Source organism: Bombus flavifrons, chromosome 11 (genome assembly GCF_040668555.2).
Source record: "Bombus flavifrons isolate JBK064 chromosome 11, iyBomFlav1_principal, whole genome shotgun sequence".
NCBI lineage: Eukaryota > Metazoa > Arthropoda > Insecta > Hymenoptera > Apidae > Bombus > Bombus flavifrons.
In genome coordinates, this window is record NC_138452.1 from 4755925 (window position 1) to 4776622 (window position 20698).

General features: G+C 43.9%; 1 protein-coding gene across 6 annotated transcripts in view; it reads left to right on the top strand.

The window, feature by feature from the left end:
* Positions 1 to 267: 267 nt before the first annotated feature.
* Positions 268 to 20698, top strand: part of Tet (tet methylcytosine dioxygenase-like) — a 144160-nt gene continuing 123729 nt past the window's right edge. The window contains exons 1-3 of one of the 6 annotated variants that reach the window (XM_069124069.1): positions 268 to 349; positions 675 to 1590; positions 15196 to 17930. In XM_069124069.1, the coding sequence (XP_068980170.1) occupies positions 16809 to 17930 (1122 nt within the window). In that variant the 5' untranslated portion in view covers positions 268 to 349; positions 675 to 1590; positions 15196 to 16808. Of the gene's footprint in view, positions 350 to 674; positions 1591 to 2185; positions 2368 to 2415; positions 2987 to 5909; positions 5995 to 15195; positions 17931 to 20698 lie in introns of those variants that run through there. The other 5 variants (XM_069124072.1, XM_069124068.1, XM_069124070.1 and 2 more) reach the window with 5 other exon arrangements.

The following is a 20698-nucleotide window of genomic DNA, read 5'->3' on the forward strand; positions in this document are numbered from 1 at the left end:
CTGGCTCGCTCTCTTTTTCTTTCTCCGTTACCGTCTCGTTTGCTTTTTCTCGCGTATACAACAGCAGCAAAGAGAATAGGAGAGGGAGAATAAGAGACGTGGTGCACGAACGTACGCTCGAGTTCCCCTTTCCCTTTTCCCTTTCCCTTTCCACCGATGGTCCTGGGTATATCCTGGGTTCCCGCCATGACGAACGGGATGACACCCGAGAATAGCCGAACAGGCCCGAATCGCGACCGACGGCCGAAACGCGGGCAGCTGCGACTCCGGACGGACAAAGAATACTCTTGGAGCATACAGTCACCGCGCGGCGAGCACACTCACCACGGGGCAGTCCGCCGAACCAAAGGTATAGTGTTTTGATACGTCGTCCAAGAGTAGCCGGCCGACGTTGTGCCTCGTAAATGTGTGTTGTGTGTTTTTGGGTATTATTCGGCCAGGATTACACGGAGTGTGCACGTAGTATGAAGCGTCGAACGCGAACGTGTACGAACGAGGGAGCGCGAGAGGAAACGAAAGAAAGCACGAACGAGTGAGACAGAAAGAGAGAGAGAGAGGGAGGGAAAGAGAGTGAGAAAGGGAGGAACGTGCGAGGTGTGCGTGCGTGGTTGTATGTGTGTATGCGAGCGTGCGTGAGTAGGAGCAGGAATATTAAAAGACGACGCCGGCTCTAGGTGATTTCTCGATCGACGCGCGACGATTCGTATGACTGGAGTGGAATAGGAACGAAAAAGAACGGTGTTACTATTGTTACGGTCAAATAAACGAAGAAGTTTCTTCTTTGAATGGATGTCGTAAAAACACGTGTATGTTCCGCTCGTGGTTCATCGTTTCGATCGTTTAGTGTGTTGATAAAACAAGGAACAACAAAGTGATCGGGAAGTATATGTATACGTACGGTGATACGAGACGGAGAAACAGTGGGGAAAAGGAGCGAAATTTCGTGGTAAAAGCAAATCGAAGGGACAGGATAGGGACACGGGTAGCAGGAAGAACGAGGACGGCAGAGACAGTGTTAAACGGTTTCCGCGACCAGAGTTCCTACGTCTTGTCGTGTCGATATTATCGGTGATTGTGGATGAACGTTGGTTTTTGGCGCGTCCGAGATCGATCGCAGCGCCGACCGATCGAAGAAAAATTTGGAATGTAACGCCGGTAGGGCATTAGAACGGCAACGGTAGTGGCTGTAGTGGGTCCGCCGCGGCTACGACAGCGACAACGGCAAAGGCAACGACGGCGACAGGGCGACCGGACGGGTGGAGTGTGCAGCAAGAGGGAGAGAGCACGGAGGATCACTCTCGCTTTCGTTCGGCTCTCCCTCTTTATCTTTCCTTCTCTCCTCTGTCCCTCTCTCCCTCCCTCTCTTTCTGCTTCTCTCCTTTCTCCCTTGCTCGCGCAGCGGCTGCTGCTGCTACTCGTCGACTAGTAGGAGAACGGAGAGAGAAAGAGAACACAAGAAAGAGAGCGAGAGAGCGCCGGAGGAAGAGAATCGTCGCGCGGAAGACAGAGCTGGAGCGTGTGCCGGCCGAGCAACAAAGAGAGAAATACCTCGTCCAGCCGAAGAAACCGAAGAGAAGGAGAAGGAGAAGGGTAAGTGCGCGAGCTAAGCTAACGTTTCCGTGGATCTATCGATGCGCCCGATACCAATCCGTTTCGGTGGGAACGATGTGTTTCGATGTGTTTAATTATTCATCCTGTATCGTTGTGTCTTTCTCGTTGTCGTTCGTTGTGCTATTGTTGACATTGGGAACCTGTTCCCATTGAACGTACACGCCACCGAGGACACACCAAGTGTCCGCAAAAGACACGGATCAACGAAAGCGAACCGTGTCCCGATGTAAATTCCCTTTTCCCTTGCGAACGATCATACGGAAGTTCTCACCCGCGACACGTTTCCGTCGTCGTGGTCTTTTTGCTAAGTCCGCCGATCATCACCACCGCCATCAGCATCGGCACCACCTCTACCACAATCTCACAATCTCACCACCACCACCATTACCATCGCCACCGCCACCACCACCACCATCGCCACCACCACCTCTACCTCTACCACCATCACCATCGGCACCACCACCACCACCACCACCGTCGCAACCGCCACCACCACCACCAGACCACTACCACCGCTGCCACCACTACCATTGCCGTCAACGCCTCCTGCTAGCCGGCGGCGATGCACGGTAGTGTCCTCGAGCACGGCGTGCACGCATCGTGCTGTGAATGTTTCACGAGTCTCGCGCGGTGCGTCAGGCAAAAACACGTTGTGTCGTCGTCAGACGGGTGACGGGCCAAAGTGCATCCCTTCGAGATTCCCGGTGTTTTCGAGGCTCGGCTCCGACGGTTCGTCGCGTAGTGTATGGGAAACAGGTTCTTAAACACCATTCTCTTCCATATAAACCCGCGTGCATCACGACCTATACCGTACACGTAAAGTTACATAGAGAAAGAAAGAGTGAGAGAGAGAGAGATCCTTTTATTTTGTTTTTCGCCTCGATTGCGCGTGAACCTAGCCTAGCCTGACTGGGAACAAACGCCGCTTTGGTAAACAGCATTATCGACTACACACGGAGTGCTGTTCGTCGATTGTGTAGAGTTTGGTGCCGGCTCGCCTGGTGTGGTGAAGAAAACGGGAGAAAACAAGAAACAGATACATAATTGATTTTCTAACGTTCGAATCCTGCAGTCACTGCTCGCGTGTTCCTTGGTATACTTACATAGTGCTTGTATATGTAACTGTATGTAACGTGTGTTTCAAGATTTCGTCTATGCGATAAACCGCGTGGTGCGGCACACACGGTTCGTCGAAATTTCGATCGTGATCCCGTGTCAAAAATTTTCATCGGCAACGGCCGTTATCGGGCTCCAGCAGTGGTATCGGAAGTGGGATATTGTGTGGCAACGGCTTGAGTACACCACGAGGATCAAGCACGAACAATTTGACCCTGATCTATAGACGTGTGTATCGTACAGAGAAAAACGCAGCCCGGTAATAACGTGCAATTTGTAGTTTATGCGATAATAATCGACGCGTACACACGCGATCGACTTCGGGATCGTTAAGGGTCGTTTTAACGGCCACGTCGAATCGTAGTCCTCGTGCTAGACAGGGAAAAGATCAATTTCCATCGGACAACCTTTCATTTCCATCTATCGTAAATGATCCAAATAGTAACATATCCGCTTCTTTCTCAATCTTTCTTTAACAACGCGTAGATCTAAAAAAACGATCGGTCGAAATCGAAAATTAACGGGCGCGTTCCTAACGACAGGAATGCAAAGTAATCCGAAGGAGAAGTTCTCTCTGTTTCGCCGTCGCGAATGCGATCAATTCCCCTTTCTCTCTCGCTCTATTCCTATCTCCTTCCTTTTTTCCTCCGGTTCCCTTTCCTGTGGGTGTTCCTCCTTTTTTGTGTTGGCGAGCCGCGCGCTACGGCCGCGGATAGGGAGGTGGGGGTGGCGGCGGCGGCGACGGCGGAGAAGGTGGTAGGAGGGGGCGAATTTCGGCCTACTCGCTTCACGAAACGGTGGAACGGATCGGAACGGACAAGGAACTAACGTCGTGGACCGCGAGAACAACGGGCGCCAAGAGATTTAAGGGCACGCACAGTATCCCTTTTACCTGTTCCATGTTACTTTTTTCATCCTTTTCCTTCTGTCTTTCTCCTTTCTTCTTCCTCGGCGATTTTTCTTCTGCTTTCTTGCCCCCCTTTGCGCCGGCACTGTTAGAAAGGGTTGCGAATGAACTTGGCCGCGAATAGACCGCGATGAAGTCGGACGCGCGAGTACAGAGTAGGTAGAGTCGCGAGGCGAAAGTCGATGCGCGGTCGTTCGAAAAGCGATCAGTTGTTTTCCGTGTATGAAATAGAGAATACTTTCGTCGTGTACTTTTCTTTTCTTTGCTCCAATAAATGTATTATTAGCCGAGGCGTTAATACTAGAATCACTATGAGGCTTGGGCAATCCATCAGGTAGGAAAGGAAAGAAATTTCGCAAGAAGGTATTCTGTATAATTTCAATCCTTTAAATATTTATCGATATCAACGACTTGTTGTCATTTTTGCAACTTTTATAGTCGTTGCCACGTGTGGCTGTTTTCCAAAACAAGAACTTTTTTATCAGTTATTTATCATATATAGCATATATTTTGACATTGATGCCATGCATAGAGAAACATAGTTTCAGTACCTTCAGCATAGTTTTTATCAGTTAATTTTGTACTCGTAATCGTTTTTTGATCGTGAATCTTATTTACGGACGATCTGAATGAACCGTTCGATAGTTGCTCTCGCGCCTAAATTCAGACTGTTCCGCAACAAATTCGCGAAGATAACAAGTCGACCGGACCGTACGCTCGTTGTACATTGTGGTTTGCGTGCCGGGACAGTTACGCGTACTATGCGTGAAATTTTCATATTATCGCGTGTTTTAGACCCATTCGTAACCGTCGTAACCATCATAACCGGTCTTCAGTGACTACGCGTTCCGTGATCTAGCTCGATCGAACGAGGTAAAAAGAACGAAAGTAAACCAACGGAAAAGGCGAAGCAGTTGCATGAAGTATCGAACGACGTTGATAAAGAAACGAAATACATATGCATATGCAGTGCTCACAGCAGTATAGACGCGAAGCGAACACCTGTCCAACGTAGAAACAGGTATCGATGGCGAAACGTTGTTTTCGAAGGATCGCCGATCGGCCCAGAACGGAGCGTATACGTTATAGTTTCTTGTTCCTTTTTCTCCCTTTCGTAGTACGCCCTTTTTCGAAGCCCGCTCTTTGCGTGGGTTGTCGGACGTCGTTGTGCGCATTAATCCGTGGTTTAGCGAACCAATTTAAATATCAGCGGCGCGCTCGACGCAATTTTATATCATTTCCGATATCATGTGCTTGTGTGGGTGGGTTTAACAGTGTGCCCGCCCCCCTTACCCCCACCACTCTTCTCCACCTAGTCGGACCGTTACGCACCTCTTTACACGAGAATGCCACTGCTGTCGTTTTTCAAACATATACGTAACGTCTTCAACAACGTCCTCAGCATAGGCATTACATACAACCGTTCTTATTACCTCGTGTTTCTCTAGCGTTCTTTTCTATTTCGTTTCGCCCCGGTTCTTACCCGTTCTACCGTTTCGCTCCGTATGTATGCTCGGTGTACGCCGGTGTACCGCATGTTACGTCGTCACGACGTACGTTTGCGGTACATATCGTGAAAGTGCACGAGCGCATGCGCACTCCCTGTGCTCTTACTCGCGCACGTGCGTGCATGTGCAGTGTGCATACGTATCGCGCGGCCGTGGTCTGCGTGGACGTTCGTGCACGGTACAACACCAGCTGTGGTCCGTTTTACGACGGCCAAACCAACGTGCATACGGCGAATACACGCGCGTGTTACGCGTACGTGTTCCAGCACACAGAGCCGCGCGCACTCGCGCGAATCAATGCGCACTCGAGCGCGTTCGTCCGCCGTCGAACACCGTACGCAGTGCCGTAAAAGCGTCGCTTGACCAATGCCCGTCCCCGCGTCCCGTCCGAGCGATTTCGACGCCGGTGCACGCCAGCAACAAGTGACCCGGTCGTTCCTGGGAACAACGTCCACGTCTATGATCGTTTTGCCGCGTTTTTACTCCATTTTCTCTTTCTCTTGATCGATTTCTAGCCTTTTTATCGAACGTGTAACTCGCGACAAAGAAAGTGACACCCAGGGATTTGGAGAACTGAAAAATGGGTGGCTTAGGGTAAACGGGTCGGTCGAGAGGAAAAAGTTGAAATCGGATCCAGGGTGGAACGTTTCTGTTGTCGGCGAATCGATAATCGTGGTACTTACGTACGAATGTCGAGCTACGGTGTGCTTCGTACAACGAATGCACTGGCATCGAAGAGAGGTTATCAATGGCGTAGTATGCGTGGCCGTAGCTTTCAGCGGATGAATAAGTTATATATTCTTCGACGATGCTAGTAATCGCCGCTACAAAAACAGTATTGTTATGACTTGAGTAAGTGGATGACGTCAGTTATCACGGCTTCTTTCTTCGCTATTTATTGCTACTTAATACGGGAGTAAATACCGTTTTATGATACCTTCAGCTATGACTTTTCTTTCGACGTTCGCTGGTTCGTTTACTCCTCTATGCATGAGGCTATCTTTCACCATATTGGAAACCGTGCTCCGAAATACCTCTCTTCGAATTTTATTGGTTTCGTGCTTGACACTCACGAGAGCGTGCTTGGCCCAGACATCGGGCCAATACTTATCGTTCTTCCGATCCAGATAAACTTCCTTCAAGTTCGATCTCGACACGCGAATCTTATCGATAGCTCGTGTAAAGTTAATGCTTCGCTCGGATCCTCGATTCACGCTTCGCCCTGATGCTGTAAATCTCTTGTAGATTGTGTTTTGCTTAAATCTGTTGCTACCACCGTCATCTTTTAAGTTTGTCGATTCTGTGGTTCATGGTTTTGCATTCACGTCTATTTTCAGATTCACGATCCTAATAGACGACAGGCGTTGGACTTTCACAAAGTACTGCCGTCTTCTACAATCGCGTCGTCTTTATAATTTTGATACTTTGTTCAAATTTGAAGCATTTTCTGCTATAGTTTGTTTCATCGTTCACTTTCATTAGCTGTTCATTTTTCTATTTCATAATGTTCCAATTGTATCAACATACCTTCTCTCCTGTCCCATTCCCTATCCTACCAATCACCTCCTACTCCATCAATCTACAAATTCACGGCTCCATCAACTCTTCCAACCTCTCAATTTTCTTCTACATCCAAATACCACCACTAAACTATTTATCAAACTCCGTACACTTTCATCGACTCCTCCAATCTCTCCTAGTTTCCTCTCGCACGTATAAGTACGTCCAACTCAATATTTAGCCAAATCACTTGTATCTTCTTTCACAGCAGCTAACAAATAATTTTATTTTGTGTCGCGGTATGTCCTTCTTAATCTCAAAGTCGATAAACATAAAACAGCATTTCGTTTCACAAAATAGCAGTGAACTGACTTACGTCCTTATGACCTTCGGCTCATATGTGCATCAACATGCTCCAAAGACTCGAAAAATCAAACAACACAGGGAACGTCAAACGTTTCAACGTATCTCGAAAAATGAAAAAATGTTAGATAGGAGATTCGAACTGAGGAGGGCTGTGCCGTACCCGTATTTTCGTGGGGCACCATATTAGCTGGCCACGCCGCTGGCAGCATGCGCTCGGACGAACGCGTGCATTCGTGAGCCCGTGTGTATGGATCCAGCGACGTGTGCGTGTGCGTGGGACCTTGAATCAAGCAGCCTTTGTCGCGAGAGTCGAGCGGGCGCGGGTGCGCGCGCTCGCCACCACGAGGTCGGCGAAAGTATACCCGGAGCTTTTTTGCTTGGGGCCGCCGCGAGAGAGGAGAGCTCGTCTTTTTTTCTTCTTCGCCTTTCCTTTTTTCGGCCTCTAGCGGGGACGGGGGACGTGACATGAGCGCGCGCGCGCCAGCGGGCGACCGAGGCGCACCGCCATTTTTGTTCCTCGTCGCCGTAATGCCGGAATTAGCGCGCGACGTACGCCGAGTCTCGTGAAAAACCGAGCTTATCGCTGTGGATTTACGCCTGCGGAAACGGAGATAAGCGGAACCGGGCCCGAATAATAATTATGAACCCCCGCTGACACTCTCGCCGATTTCCCACCGGTTCACCTACTGCTCTTGCTTCCTGCTCCTCGACCATAGGGTAGATTGCATTTCAGTCGACTTGTTAATGAATTTTTCGTTTTTAGGATCTTTTTCGTTGGTTTTGTTAGTATTTGCGAGAATAGAATCTTTTCTCGTAGCTTGTCTCTATATTAGGAAAAGTTATAGAGTTTTATTTAATTCTTGGTATGCCATTTGAATCGCTTTGGCATCTCGTTACAGGCCTTGTCGTTTATGAATTTCTCGTTGCTAAGGTGGTTCTTTCTGTCTTTCCATGGTTTTTGCTGAAAGATGATTTCTTTATAATTTGCGTATCAGGAAGAGTAGTAGAATTTTGGTTGACAGTTTCCATTCCACCTGCGTTGACTTTGATTTTGCTCTTCATGTCTTCAGGTTAATGAATTTCTAATTCTTAGGATGTTTTTCTCGCTGATATATTTGGATCTTTTGATAATTTGCATGTTAATAAAAGTTATAGTTTTATTCTGCTTTGGTGAGAAACGGATAAGAGAAATGATAAATGTTCATCTTTCCACTGATAGTATATAAACAAATTGTTAGTTGAATTTATTTTCGTTTGATAAAGGATAAGAGAAAATGTCACGAACAGCTTCAGTAAAAAAAAATGTTCAAATTGTTGATCATTTGTATTAAAAGTTCTAGGAGTACAATTTGTAAGTGGTTTATAGATTCGCAAATGATATTCTAATTTTTGAAGTGAGAATTATCCTGGCATATAATACCTACGCCTTTGTGTGAAATTAAAACTACAGTCAGTTTAGTCGAAGGTTGTGGTTGAAGTTTGTGATCTACAATGTCAAGTTGATAGTGATAATTCCCGTGTAAAATTATGATTGTTTAGAGCATGTTAATGATGCAGGAACTGTTACATCGAACACTACACCGTTTGACACGCGATATCTGAGTTACATAACTTGTCGGAACTTTTGGACTATCGAACACCTCCGTGAGCGATAAGATTACCTAAACTGTCATTCTCTCAAGCTTATATCAAATCAATCAGCATATGTATGTATACATTCGTCGAGTGCCTCTTTACTGGTTTTCGTCTGTGCATCATTTGAAACTTGGTTTTGGAGTGCACAATGTTTACAAGAACGTTTAAAATACCTATTTTTCTTTTCCTAAACTTTTCTTTCGAACAGTTGCATAATTGCTTACACTGATCCTGGGTAAAAACCGGTTGCACTAATCCTTTAAAAAAAAAGGAGGAAACATATAATTGGAACGAATCAACGATTCATAATTTTCTCTAAGAATATTCCGAATATTTTCAGAACTTCAAGTAACAATTTTGTTTGCCTCAAATGATAAATTTCTAAAATTACAAAATACTTTTTTTTAAATAGTTACGTAGAAAAAAAAGGAAGGAACGCGTAACTTCTATCTGAAGCAAATAGTCAATTCGACATTTTTTTACTGTAACTTGCTCTTTAGCTGAAATTTTCTGTTTTTCCAAGCATCGCCGTATCAGTAGGAAGGAGCAAAGTCTGCGACGAATCGACAATTCCATGCGTGCCGTGCGGCCGCGTGCAAAATCGTCGAGGCGAAATTCGCCCGCGTCACGATAACGCGGCGCGACGCCGTGGCCGAGTGGAACAAAGGAGTTCGAGCCAGCCGTAACTGCTCGATACGGGTACACGATAATAACGAAACGAGACGCGCAGAATTCCGCGGCGTCGTTTCTTGTAAAAATAAAAAAAAAAAAAAAGGAAGAAAGGAGCACGCTACGGTCGAACGACGATATACGCACGAACGTGTCGTTGACAATTATCCTTCGCTCGATGTACAGGGTGCGATGCAGCTTGCGCTTCGATGAGATATACATACTTAAGAGGATTGATTTTTCAAGATAAAATATATCAAAAGGGTAGCGTCTACCGATAAGTGTCTACAATTTAAAGAAAAATTAGTTTGCAAATCATACAAGGAATGAAAGTTTCCTCGTTAAAATCACATAACGAGATTGCTTTTTTAATAGAATTTTTTAATGTTTAATACCTAAAACTGAATGTAGGCTTTTACAAAGAAGTTTAAGGAGATATGAGTTTTATCGGTACGAGTTACTTCTTATACACGAAAAGTTTAGATTCTTTTTAGCGAATTATCAGTCTTGTACAAGAAGATGAACAAATTTCCACCTGATACTAATTCAATCATTATTCGCCACTCAAAAGGCAAACTTATTATATAACATCATTTTCTAAAAGTTTTTCAATTTTAAGTACTAGAATAATTATATACATAATTAAGATTTAATTTCTCAAGAATCAAGTTATTTGCATTATTCTCTAATCAATTTGTTTTCGACATGTAAATTTCATCCTAAGAATATCTCCTTCAGTCTTTCTTTCTCTCTCTCTCTCTCTCTGTTTAATTACACCAAATGAAACCACTTTTCAACACCATATTTCTAAAACTCGAAACATTTGACAATTGAAATTCATACGATAATTATTCAACGTCTCTTGCCACAATTGTTATTAATTTTCATCAACGTGTGTTCGTATGCGGCTGTAGAATATTCCGCGCGCACAAAGGTCCGGGTCGCCTCGTAGCACAGGTTTCGTTAGCTCGGTTTTTTCGATGGCGCGCACTCGTCGCCGTCTAATATTAATTCCAAGCGCGCGGAATCTCCGATCTCTCTTTCTGTTGGCCAGCTGGTCCGCGGCGCGTTGCGCTTCTGGGAAGCCGCGCTCCTGCGTGCCGACGACGGGATATATCGTTCGGTGTCGCTACGCACGCTAGCGCGACCAGCGCGCGCGCTATTGAATTTTTCTGCGCGCAACTCGTACGCACACAAAGCAGTCAGGGCCCTCTCGTACACGGTCGATTCGACGAGAGTGCAACAACGCGACCAGGCGCCAGCTGCGTCCCCTCTTCCTGCTTCTTTTCACGGCCGCGACGTAGCTTTTCGAAATTTCGTCTCGTCTTCCGCCGTCGCGACGCCCCTTCCGCTATGCGTACTCATAGATCCGTTCTTGCACTCTCACATCTTATTTTCCGACAATTAGTCTTCGTTCCGCCTGGAAATTTATGGTAATTCTTGAATCTATTCGGTGGTATAATAATTTGAGATTTTTCTAGCAACTTGCATCTTTTTTTATTGATTATTTGAAATCCGGTAGAAACGTATGAATTACGTTGTTAATCTTATCATAATTAGTTCTTTAAATTCTATAATGACATTCTTCAAGGGAAATTAAGGTATAAAGACTGCAATGAAATTTGTAGTTCTGTGTGTAGTTCGATGTGGCAGTGAATTCAAAAGATTATGTTGTTGGAATTTTTACGGCAAAATACAGACAAGCGCATAATACACCTACACTTTTGGTAAAACTGGTAAAGTCTATTAGACAGGTTTCTACAAATTGGAGTAACTGTGAGTTATGTTCTGAAAATCTTTTGACTGTAAGTTTTGTAGTCATTTTCGATGATTCAAGTTACGCATTACAAATTACTCATTATAAGTCCATAATTCCTTCTAAATTTCATTGCTCCACGTATCTTGCATCGCTCACTCCAATATTTTCACCTAAAAACAAACCCATAAATTCTAATTACGTATCTTGAAACTCGCTTCTCTTCCCAAACGTACAAATACAGACACGCACGTGCTTACCTATATGTACACATCGGTCCATTTCCAAAGGAAATCGAAATCCATTCGAGAGATAGCTTTAATTTATACCGATCCCGTGGCCGGAGGAATCTGAGAAACGATAAAACATCTCGAGGAAGCTGGAAAGTTTCGCGTCAAGTCGGACGCCGATAGCAGCCGAATCGATTTTCAAGCGACTGCAGCAATTTATATTCGAGCAGGCCGAACGTATACCCGTGTCATGAATTCGCCGGTTTCTTTCGAACTTCTTTTCTCGAACTAATGTTTCTTTCGCGAACAGAAGGGAACGCAGACGTTCTCCGCGGCCGTGCTATCAGCGCGGCGAGTTTCGCGACCTTTAAAGACTAAAGTTCGCGGTATTCAGTGTAGATTAGATTTATGGACAGTTAGAGGAGAGTTCAATCTCCTGTGGCCTGCGTGCTGATCCTTCGTGCAGGTGTTTCCACACAAAACTAGAATATCGTGACTTGGATTTTCCAATGAACCGTGAATTTTGAATTGTTGGAAATTTAAACTGAAATAGAAGTGGAATTCTTTTAGTATTTTTGTAGACAATTTATTGCAGGAATTTGCGAAGAATTTATCTTTGGAATTTATTTTAGGAATTTATTTTCCTGCGATTCAATTTGCGTTCTTTCTTTTTTTATTTTTTTTTATTTGATGAAATTCTTTTTCGAAAAGTGGACTGATGTTTGAAGACACTGGTGTTTTTCTGAAAGATGTGCTAATAGATGACACCCAGTGGATCGTAGTCTCGTGCTGGAACGAAGAATTCCTGGCAGCGAGCTGTTCGCTCAAATGTCGTTATTTCTGATGCACAGCGGTTCGTTCAAGGAAATTCGTGGAACTGTTCGATTCTTCGTTAATTCGACCCAACTGGCCGAATTTGTCTTTGTCCCATGTCACGTGTCGACGCAGCGTGGTATGCGCAGGATGTAGTGTGCCTTGAAATTTTTAGTCTCGTCGATCTTATTTGTATAACTACATCTTCCGAAAATTTTGTTTGTACCTGCGCTATGTTTCCTTAGGAAAATATCCTGAAAAAATTGCTGCAATTATTGTTGCTATCTTGCTGTACTCGATATTAAAAATATCGTAGGAAAGAATCTTAATACGAAGCTTAATTAATCTTAATTAAAATACTTTCTGGTGTATGAAAGCTTTTTCATTTTTCATTATGAAATGTGAATTAAATTCTTACGTTCGTATAAATAATATCGAATAGCGTATTATCTTTCCTCGTTCGAAAATGGGAAATATCAACGTTCAAACCCGAAAATGGCGTGCCATCCAGAAAAATAAATTCGCTTTCTACTACAAAAACAAAATAAAGGTCCCCGATTGACACGCACGATTCTTTATTAGATTAATAAATTCTATTTTAATTGGCTAGGAATTGAACATGCTTTGTGTGACACGAATACGAATAATTACGAGCAGTAGCATATACCGTTGGTTATTCTGAATTCTAAACGTTATTCTAAACGTCGACAATCTGTCTGAAAAAGTCGAAATGGAGTACGATCCATGAAACGCAAGACGTGTTAAAGCCAGAAGTGAGCGTTTCAAACGCAAACAAAATCCTTGTAAAGGCCACTTTCAGCTCGTACAATTCTTTCAACACGTTTCACCGTTAAAACGGTTCTTAAACGATTTTAAATTGAGCACAATCGAATGAAACAATTCTCAAACAATCTCAAATGAAATATACTCGAAGAATGGAAGAAGGGACGAACAGCATTCGCGCGCAAGTTCGAACGAAGAGGCAACGTGACTCGCGTTTTAATTCACAGCAAGCGAAAGTGCGCGTCGAACGACAGTGCAAGTTTCCAACGATAGCGAAAGCTCCGTCGGCCACAGCTGTAAAGCTATTAGAGAGAGTTTTGCAGCGAGAGTGGCGCGGAGCGATGGAGAACCGGCCGCGAGATAGCGACAGAGCTATTGCTCTCTCTATGTACCGGCCATTATGTGCATCCACCAGCCGTGCAAAAGCTGGCTGGCGTGCGCGCGCCAGCAGCACACGTGCACATTCACATATCCACACACACATGAACATACGTATAGAAGCGTAGCATTGCTCATCGTGTGGATGTGTACTTACTCTATGCACTGCGAATAAGAGACAGAGAAAGGGAGAAAGAGAGAGAGAGAGAAAGATAGAGAGAGGTTGTTAGAAGGACAGAGAAGGGTTAAACGGCGGTCGATATCTCACAGAGGACCAACATCGCACCGCTTTTTGACGATGGCTTGGAACCGCTTGCGAATCGCTCACTCATTGAATTCTTTCATAGAAGAGTTTCTCTTATTCTAGATTGTTTTCTTAATAATTCGTGTATTAACTTATTGTACAATAGTTTCATGTTATTCGATATTTATCGATCGAATATTGGAGTAAACGAGGGTAGATTGTATAAGAAAGGAAGCGTAGAATGAAAGGTTAGGTGGTATAGTAAATGTACTTCGATGATAGTACAAATTAAACATTTTAAGGTGATTAATTTCTTAAAACAGGGTAAGTTGACGGTGGCTCAACGATAGAATAAAATAAAATACAATATGATAATATATTTATTGGTTAAATAATGTGGTAGAATATCAAAGTTTGGGAGTTGTGTAGTTCCATTTAATGAAATACCTGTATGACTCTTTCATAGAACACCGCGTTCTATTCTGTAAACTATTATATATAGTATATGTAATATATAATAATATATGTAACATAACAACTATACTTTTAACATACAATGCTATTTTCCACCTTAAACATTCAAAATAATCTCTATTTCATTTACCATGTTAAATTGCGCGGACCTTGAACCATTCATGAATTAACAATACTTCAATATACAAAATACGAATATTATATTTCCAGAATTAAATCGAGTACAAAATATACACATTACGAAGATCAATGACAAAGACTGACTGTGCGTTTTTTATGAAATCAAAGAATGGTAGAACGCGAAAAGCTCGTAGCCATCATCAGCGGTCTAAGCAACGCTGAATGAACCGTCCGGGGACTAGGGCACAACATTCGCGGGTATCAAAGCGAGCGAGTAGGTGTGCAGACACGCCGAACGTAATAGTAACCTTGGCTTAGCGATGGTCACGTTATGGTAACGTCTATGACACGTTCCCACGTAGTCGCGTGTCACGTTCTCGCTTACGATCGCCTCACGTGACCATGGAGAAGGGGGAGGACTCAATGAGCCTCGTCATCGGGGCGTTTTTATCTCGAAACGCTCCGTTTTTTCCGAAGCAACTCGTCACGAATTTCGATCGTCTACCAAATTTCTTTTCCTTTTCTTATATTTTTTTCTTCTTTCCTTTTTTCTTGTTTCTTTTTTTTTTTTGAGAAAGTTTAGTGATGTAGCAAAAGATTATTTTAATCGAAACCTTTTTTATTCTTTATGAGAAGTTATAAGAATTCTTTCTTTCTTTTTCTGGAGGCGTTGAAGTGTACGAAAATGATGATAGAAAGTGTGGGAGTGTGATGTGAAAACTTTTTATTTCTCAAGAGGCTAGAGATAACTACGATGGCTACAGAAAGTATTTGCATCCCATTGTATTGACTGTAGCATTTACATACTATGTAGCTAATTAGATCGAAATATATGAGTAGAACTTAATCAGATAACACTTCAGTAAAGAATAAGGATTCGTGCAAGTACATTTTGTAGCCATTGTATATTCTTCTTGTTTCTGAATGTTGAAATGTTCGTCCCGAAAAGCGTAAGAGTGTGTATAGTGAAAATGATCGTTGTGCGAAGTTATGGATGCGAAACGAATTATAAAGATATTAACTGTGTTATAGATTTAGTTGTAAAACGACTGATTTTAATATCGTGTTGTGTCTTTCTGTTGCAGATCGTACAAATCAACCGCCTTCTAACAAGCCACATTAACCTCAAGTGATTTCTATTTTCTTACGAAACGCGAAAGAAGTAATTAGTGTGTTTATATCGACGTAAAACAAAGGAAGAAAGGAAAAAAGCGAAAAGAAAGAAGAAGAAGAAAGATATTCCAAGAGCTTAAGTTCAGAAGAAGACAAAGCATTAAGAGCTATAGTATCTAATTAGTGTACAAAGTATATCTGAAACAAAAAAAAGAAAAAATAAAAAAAAGTCCGCCAGTGCCAAATCGAAAGACGAAACGAAAGAAAAAAAAACGAAAAAGGAAAGGAAACAGAGTAAGAAAGCAAAAAAACGGAGAAACGCGTTTAACACGATTGTTGTACGTTTAAGATCAGATTTAAAAACAAAAGACAAACGAAACAAAAGGGAAAAAAGAAGAAAGAAGAAGTAAAAACCGTAAACCAAAGAATCTACCATTTCTTTTTTTCTACTAATCACTCAGCGAGCTAACGATATACTCACTAACCAGCTAGACGAGCGGCGATCTCTTCGCGAGCAGATTTAATTAGAAGAAGAAAAAAAAAAGCGCAAAACAGAAGCATACGAAATAAGTAAATGAAAAAATCTGACCGACAAAGTTTTCTAAGCTTATAATAAACAAATTTTACGTGATAGGCAAACTAAAAGTAAGGGTTGACGTTCTTTTTTTTAAAAAAACAAAAAAAAAAAGAAAAAAGAAGAAAAAAGTAAAACAGACGCACCTACTCTTAAAGAGCGCGTATGAAAATATCTAATTAAGGAAAGAAGAAGAGTCCCATCCAAAGCGAAAGACAGACGGAGAGAACGCAGGCCGCCCTATATATCCGGAAAAGGGGACTCGCATATAATTACTCCCAGAGAAACCGATCTACTTCAGTTCGTAGCCTAAACCTGTTGAGTACAAACGACAGAAATAGAGTTATAGAGAGCGAGAGAGAGAGCGAAAGCGTACGTACGAACGAGAGAACGAGAGCAAGTGAGAATAACGACAAGAGTGAACGCGAAAGAGGAACGAAGAAGAGCTCTAAACGAGAGGCAAGAGGAAGAAATTCAGGAAAATCACACATACACACTGATACACATCGATACACACCGATACACACGAAAAAGAAACACATACACCGAGACAACGCAAAGGTACGAAGCTAGGAAGAAAGGCAACACCAGCAGAGAAAACACACCAGAAGAATCGTTAGGAGAAACCCGCGTTTCAGTATCGACCAACGGAAGGTTTGAGGCACGGAAAGGCATCGATAGAGAAAGAATATTCGACCCGTTCTCCCAGATGTCACGGTGCTGTGGATACGAATCCCGAGCACGCGTCGAGCAAAGCGGATAATCCCGATAACGAGCGTCCAGTCACGATCGTGGAAAAACGAACGTCTATAAAATCACCCGATAGAGGAAACAAGATCGAAAGATCGGAAATTCGTGTGCGTATACAGCCGCATACGCACCGTATATTCTTTCGCGCTGTCGTTGATTTCGTCCCGGACCAGTGTCAGAAACATAGTATTCTCGGAAGCAGAAAAGTAACACGACCTCCTGCGTGCAGGGGGTTCACGTCGAGATGACGTGGCGGGGAAGATGAGCGCCGAGGTAACGAAGGAGGTCGTCGCCACCGAGAGGGTAACAGGAAGCCCTCCGGCGGCGGTCGCGACCTCGCCGAGCTCGGTCGGTCCAGGTGATCCGGCGCGTCACCTGCCGCCATTCAGCAGCTTCGCCGGGGACAACGCGATGGACAGCTCGACAACACTGACTACCCTTCACTCCCAGGACGTTGGACTCGGTCTGACGTCCTCCTGGGACTACTACGAGGGACTGACGGGTCGCTTGATCGATTCACGGGGTGAGGTGGTTCTTGCCAGCCAGTACAGGCCATGGGAGTCGAAGAATGCCGTTGGTGGCGGTGCGCCGACCGCCGCGCCAGCCGCCGAAGGTCTGCCCAGCTTCGCGAGTCAATTTACGGCTCCTAGCGAGGCAGAGCCTCAATTAACCGCGCTCACGCCATTGTCGCCAGCCTCGATATCGCACTCTCCACCTGTCACGTCGGCGGTCGGCCTGCCTAGCTTCCATACGCTCGGCACGCCGCTCCCAGCCCCGCATCCGCATAGAGGCAGCGTCGGTTATCCTTTGGTACCGGCTCCCGTTCAAGCTAGAGAGGTGCCGGCGCTTCAACAGCAGCTACTCGACGAAAGGCACATTCAGTTGCTGGGTTCCAGTCCGGTGCAGGCGTTCCCGCCTCCGCCTCCTGGACATCCTCATCACACGGTGTTGACCGTGGTGAAGCCGGAGTATCCTCAGTTGCATCACGCCAATTTCCAGAACCCGATGTCCACGGTGCTTGACTCGTCACCTACATCCAGGCCGATCGGCATCGACGGTAGGAAAAAAGAGCGTAGAAAAATGCGAGCCGGCTCGATGGAGTCCGAAGACAGCGCTGGCGCCGGAAATGTCGAGAGTTCCGGGCAAGTAGCCGCGGTTTCATCCACTGCGAACAGGGGGGCCCATCACCTTGGTGGCGGGATGGCCGACGCCGACGGTGACGGCGGACTCAGCGACAAACCGGCCAAGAAGAAACGCAAGAGGTGCGGTGAGTGCATCGGATGTCAACGCAAGGACAATTGCGGAGATTGCGCGCCATGCCGCAACGACAAGAGCCATCAGATCTGCAAAATGAGGCGGTGCGAAAAACTCACCGAGAAAAAGGTTAGTATGTTTTATCAATAAATTTCGTTTTCATCGACGAAGCTTGGAATTTTCACGATTACTTATCAATGGTATATGCGAAATCCTTTCGTGGTTAGCGATACGCGAGGATCGTTCGGCACCCAAAGTGAATTTAAACTTAATCTAATTAGAATCTACAGATTAGTCTACAGACTTATATAGAGCAGATATTAGTTACCAATATTTACTATTTTAATATTCAAAGTATACTTTTCTGATTGAAGCACGTTGAAACGATCGAAACGTGACATTTCTTTAAACGGGTCTTTCGTAATTTATTAAACAGTCTCCAAATTTTCGTTTGCAATCATTTCTTTACTGAAAACTTCTCCCCTTTAAAAAAAACACATCGGCGCGTAAAACACTCGAAAAGTTACAAATTCGCTCTGTCTGGATTCACTTTCGTTGGCAGAGGAATCCTGTTGCGCCGCACGCGTTCGCGCCCGCGTAACTGGAGTAATTCCGCGAGAACGAGTGGATCGAAGGGGCGATGAAACGAGCGCGAAAATGAAGGTGGTCGGCACGCGACATCGTTCGAAGGGTGGGGTTGGTTGTCGGCCCATGTTTCCCTTGAAATTCGTGAAAATCCAGGTGCACGCGGCGCCCGCTGGGAGAAAGGGGTGGCGCACGGATGCCAGGATAGGATAAACACTGGCATACAGCCGCGTTATAGAACGCTCCGTGTATATATAGATAGAGGCTGAACTTGGCCCCGATGCCTGAATGTGCCGAGAATCCCAGAGGGAAATACAGAAATACAGATAACCGAGGTGGTTTATTATTGTAACGACATTGAATAGGGGGTTGGTGGGTTGACTGGCTCGTTGGCTGGCTGGCTGGCTGGCTGTTCGGCTGTTCAGTTGCTTTTCCTAGCGACGGATTCGAACTGTGCTCAAAAACGAGCATTGTAAAATTTTTTCTCCTATATTTTCCCTCTCCTGGTTTTTATTCCTAAGAAATTGTTGCGCTTTATGCATTTTTATTGGACTTGAATGAATTTTTAAATAAGAAAGAATATTATCGAGAGCTGGTGACTCTACAATGTCGAGCAAGTATTTTTATTAAGTATTTAAAAGGAGAGATCGATCAATTTAGATGTGTAAAATAGACAATGTTCGTTTTTGAAAATGTGGAACAAGTGTTTAAAAAGGAAGACTGATCAGTTCAGATTTTTAAAATAGGAAGAAGCTTTTCTCGTGATTTTTTGTTGAAACAACGGGAATGATTTACTTCCTTTTATTTATCAGAGACGTTGCGCTGCAAGTGGAGGTTATCGTCAATTATGCATTTGCAATGCTACGGTTCAATTGTTTGATACCAAAGAGCTACACATATGAAAATTATTAAAAAAAGAAGGAGACTGTGACGTTCACGTTGATACAACAGAAAATCACATGCCATTCTAACAACGTCGATTTACCAATAACTTGCCGCAAGTTGATTATACCGAATGTACTGCTCCTCGACTACCGATTCTGATTAGAACAGAAAATTGCATTCCTCGCCGTAACAACACAGTCGCAATTTATTTGCAATCGCAATTCATTTCGTAAGAGACTGAGTTAAATATTCTCAGACCCATTTAAATTTTATCGAAACATCCGCAATAAAATTTTCTCAGAAGTACTACTAAATACTCATCGAACAATTATTAAAATCATATTACTACGAAGTAGTGAAATTTCTCAAACATGCAGACAAACGATTATCAAAATAGTGAACCTTTTCAATCCCTCTGCAAAATCTATACGATAGGAGATATTTAAAATATCTTTAATTGCTCCAATTCGATAAGATAGTCATCGGAAAGTAAAACGAACTCCAAAAAAATTTCGAAACCCACATTTAACGCTTATTGAAAAAAAAGTACGCTTTAGAACGATTCGATTCGATAGGATAATGGCATCGAAAGCGAGAACGAGCCACGAGTAGACGTGGAGAGTTCGTTTTGAAAACTCGAATGCACGAGGTCATTGTACTCCGACGCGAGTCAATTTAATGGCAAAGTCGCGGGCAAGCGTGTACAGAGCGGTGTGCAACAAACAGCCGCGCGGCGTCGCCGTCTCGTAAGCAGCTCCGCTTATCGTAGGGCAAGTTCAAGGCTCGTCGCGGGTCATAATAATCGCGTATCGAACTCAGACTCGTTCAGAAACAAACGTGTTGTTTGCTGCCGATACGGCCTAGCGCTACTTCTCTCTTTCTCCTTTCTCTCCTTGGCTTTCGTCTCTCTCTCTCTCTCTCTCTTCTCGTCACGATAAAACATGCTCGCCTAACAATTAAAACGAATCGATTCGTTCCTCGACAAGCAAAGTTTTCTCATACTAATCACGTGAAAATCGAGAAGTCGTAGTATTTCATTTAAACAATATTTTTTTACTCGATCTTTCTTTTCTTGCATAAGATTTTTTGTCCCTTCTCTTCCTTTTCTTTATTTTCTGTGTGAAATGGAACTGCGATAAGAAAAACATTCAGACCAATGTTCGGCAGAGAATCGAACGGTCGGTCGTTGATACTGATAAGAGGAATGTGTTCTATGAAACGCGTTTATCCGTTAGGGATTCTAGAGATGTGGGTGTAAAATGAGCGATGTTAGCTGCTCTTACCAATCGTCCAGCTAGATCTGCCATTTTCCATCCTATCATTCATAGTCAATAACGCTTCTCTCTCGCGTTTCAGTAACAGCAATTTTGCTGCATTATAGAAAGTCAATAGTACCTTAATATATATTCAATGCTTCTTAGCGATTA